Source organism: Crocuta crocuta, unplaced genomic scaffold (assembly GCF_008692635.1).
Source record: "Crocuta crocuta isolate KB4526 unplaced genomic scaffold, BGI_CrCroc_1.0 scaffold139, whole genome shotgun sequence".
Lineage (NCBI taxonomy): Eukaryota > Metazoa > Chordata > Mammalia > Carnivora > Hyaenidae > Crocuta > Crocuta crocuta.
In genome coordinates, this window is record NW_027533258.1 from 9,766,902 (window position 1) to 9,769,805 (window position 2,904).

General features: G+C 66.6%; 3 protein-coding genes across 7 annotated transcripts in view; 1 reads left to right on the forward strand and 2 right to left on the reverse strand.

Annotated features, from left to right (window-relative positions):
• The window catches only part of CYB5D1 (cytochrome b5 domain containing 1), a 4,463-nt gene extending 3,885 nt beyond the window's left edge, over positions 1 to 578 (reverse strand). For 2 of the 5 annotated variants that reach the window (XR_013330861.1, XM_077746804.1), the window contains exons 1-2: positions 143 to 578; positions 1 to 49 (exon numbers count right to left, since the gene is read on the reverse strand). The exon at positions 1 to 49 is cut by the window's left edge and continues 235 nt beyond it. Coding sequence is in view for 3 of the 5 variants with exons in the window: in XM_077746804.1 (XP_077602930.1) it covers positions 1 to 49; positions 143 to 329 (236 nt within the window). In the remaining 2 variants the exon portion in view is untranslated. The other 3 variants (XR_013330860.1, XM_077746802.1, XM_077746803.1) reach the window with 2 other exon arrangements.
• A 7-nt stretch (positions 579 to 585) lies between these two features.
• NAA38 (N-alpha-acetyltransferase 38, NatC auxiliary subunit) lies at positions 586 to 1,715 on the forward strand. Its single transcript, XM_077746805.1, has 3 exons — positions 586 to 1,032; positions 1,224 to 1,407; positions 1,559 to 1,715. Exons 1-3 carry the CDS (start codon positions 952 to 954, stop codon positions 1,669 to 1,671), a joined length of 378 nt encoding a protein of 125 aa, XP_077602931.1. The 5' UTR covers positions 586 to 951; the 3' UTR covers positions 1,672 to 1,715.
• A 542-nt stretch (positions 1,716 to 2,257) lies between these two features.
• TMEM88 (transmembrane protein 88) overlaps positions 2,258 to 2,904 on the reverse strand; it is a 1,324-nt gene continuing 677 nt past the window's right edge. The window contains 2 exon segments of the mRNA XM_077746742.1: positions 2,258 to 2,735; positions 2,737 to 2,900. Coding sequence (XP_077602868.1) covers positions 2,648 to 2,735; positions 2,737 to 2,900 — 252 coding nt within the window. The 3' untranslated portion in view covers positions 2,258 to 2,647.

Sequence of the window (2,904 nt, forward strand, 5' to 3'; positions counted from 1 at the left end):
CTGATGTCCTGGCCCGCGACTTCTATGATGGGTTTTAGCAGCAGGTCTCCTGGGAAGGAGCAGCTGCCGTCAACGCCAGCCACCCAAGAACCGGGCACCGCCCGCCCCCCACGTACGCCCTGGCCCTGAGCGCGGCCCCTACCCTTGCACTCCTGAGCCAACTGCGTCAGGTCGTACACATGTCCCAGGTAAGACACCCAGAGGTCCTCCGGCCGGTTGTGTTGGGCCACCTCCGCCGGCGTGAAATAGCGACGCCGGAAAACCTCAAAGTCTGGCCCGGCCACGAGGCCCCGGCGCGGCACGCCCCTTGCACTCTGCGCCGCCAGCATCTCCTGCTGCTTCGTCCCTCCTCAGCACGCTCTCACTCACTGCAGCTTTTCCCCCCGGCGAGCGCGTTTATGCGCTGACATGGAAACCATTGTCCCTCTCCGGCCACCGTCCACAGAGAGCGAACACGGCGCGGGCGAGGGGCGTGGACTGTGGGTGCTCACGGGAAACGTAGTCCGAATCTGGCTTTCAGGGGACCGCGCTGCGCGCTCAAGAGTTCCGGGCGAGAGCGGACGCCTTCGGTTTTCAGACTGGTCTGGGCTACACGGGACTATTTAGGACTGCCTGTCTCGCGAGGTAGAAAAAACAAGGGCGGGTGGGGTGGAGTGCGGTTACGAAAAAAGGTATTCTCGCCGAATCCCAAAGTCCCTAAAGGCTGTGTCTGAAACTGAAGAGGTAAAACTCGCGATATGTTAAGACTTCGGCGCCACAGACCTCAGTGAGCCTCCGCGTCGGAGAAGAGAAGCTCGCGAGATCTCTGCAGTTGCCCCGGAGACGAAGAGGCGGAGGAGGAGGAGGAGGAGAGGTGATCTCGCGAAAGAAAAGAGGTCGGGAGCACTCGCGAGATCTCAGAGCACCGGACCCGAAAGGAAGTTCAAGGGCCCGCAGGAGGCCCGGGGGCAAATGGCCGGGGCCGGACCGACCATGCTGCTACGAGAGGAGAACGGCTGTTGCAGCCGCCGCCAAAGCAGCTCCAGCGCCGGGGTTAGCGCGGGCTCGAGGGCTGGGATCGAGGGGCAGCCGGGGAGCAAGATGGGGGGACGGAGGGGGGAACTGCAGCTCCCGGCAGCCTCTGGGCTTGGCGTGAGCGCCCCGCGGGCTGTCGGGAGCTGTGGTTCCGCGGGTGGGCGGCAGCCCGGGCGGCGCAGGCTCAGCGCGTGTCCCGCCCCGCGCAGGACTCGGACGGGGAGCGCGACGACTCGCCGGCTGCGCGGGCCCGGCAGCAGCTGGAGGCGCTGCTCAACAAGACTATGCGCATTCGTATGACAGACGGACGGACCCTGGTCGGCTGCTTCCTGTGCACCGACCGCGACTGCAATGTCATCCTGGGCTCGGCGCAGGAGTTCCTCAAGCCGTCGGGTCAGTGCCCGGGGAACGCGGCGGAGCCTCGCCGCGAGGCACTACCCCCCCCCCCTCCCGCCAGTGTGTGGCTGCACCCCACTTTTCTGGGGCTAGAAGGGGCGGGGCCGACGCTGGCCGGCTTCCCTGATGCTCTGACCCTTCTTTGCAGATTCTTTCTCTGCGGGGGAACCCCGTGTGCTGGGCCTGGCCATGGTACCCGGCCACCACATCGTTTCTATTGAGGTGCAGAGAGAGAGCCTGGCAGGGCCTCCCTATATCTGACCGCGATCGCGTTTGCTTTTCAGACCATTAAACCTGTAAACGAAGTGGCTCGTGTCCGAGTGTAGCGGGGATGTCGGGAGCGCTCTCAGCCCTCCTTCGCCCAGCCCTGGGCGTCCAGCGGTGCCAAAGGTTCCCTGGAGTTCGGGGGTGGGGATGAGCTAAGGACCATCAGGCCCCAGGGTGGGCCCCTCCACCTTCCCTCCCACGCTGCTGCTCCAGAACTGGCTGGAGGGGGTGTCATCCTGCTCCGGAAGGCCCATTGTTTCCCTCTCCGGCCTGGCAACACCGAGTTCCTCCGAGCTGGGGTCAGAGAACGGGCTCGGGTCCCCAAGGGGAGCAGGGCAGGCGACAGAGGCCGGGCCCTCTCCGCTCTTGATGGAGAGGTGACTTCAGGGTCAGGGACAGAGCGAGCTCTGGGGGTCTGGCCAGGAAGAGCGGGCTAATGCGATAAGGGAAGGCCGGGAGGCTGAAGGATGCGCTCCTGAGCCCCCGCCCCCCGCCCCCCGCCGTTTCCTGCTCCTGGGCACGGGGCAGGGGCGGTAGAAGCTGTGCCATCATCCCCCATTCACGGGATCCCAGCAACGCATTCAGTTCGTTAATTCTTTATTGATGTGGGGTCACTCCTTCCCTCTCGAAGCTCGCCCCCCAGCCCGCAGATACTAGAGGAGCTGCACCAGGAGAGGAGGACGCGAGGTTCGTCCGAATGGTGGGGGGCGGGGGGTGCGCAGGGTCCAGCCCAGATGTCTAGGATTCAGATGTAGGTAGTAGGAAAGTGGGTTTTCCGGGGCGTGGCGGATTTCCGCCAGCGTTGGGTCCGCAGATGCTCCGCTTCCCCCAGGGGATGCTGGGACCCGGCTTGGGCAGGGATGGGGGGCAGGGAAGGTCGGGAGACCCCCCCCCCCGCACCCAGGCTTCAAGTCCTTGGGGCGACCGGGAGCGGGGGCAGTCGTGAGGGTAGCTCCCGACCCGAGGGTCCTCAAACCCAGACCTTCCCTGATGCGGGGGCGGCCTGGGGCCCGGGGGAGGCCCGGGCGGGCCGCGGCTGCGGGGCGCGGCGGCGGCGGNGGCACGAGGCAGTCGGCCAGGCGGAGGCGCAGGCAGAGGCGACGGTAGCTGGCCAGCGCGAGCACGAGCAGCGGCACGAGGAGCAGGAAGCCGGTGACCAGCAGGGCCGTGAAGCCCGGGTCCCGCAGGTGCGCCGTGCAAGGCGGTGCCTGGGAGCTCAGGAACTGG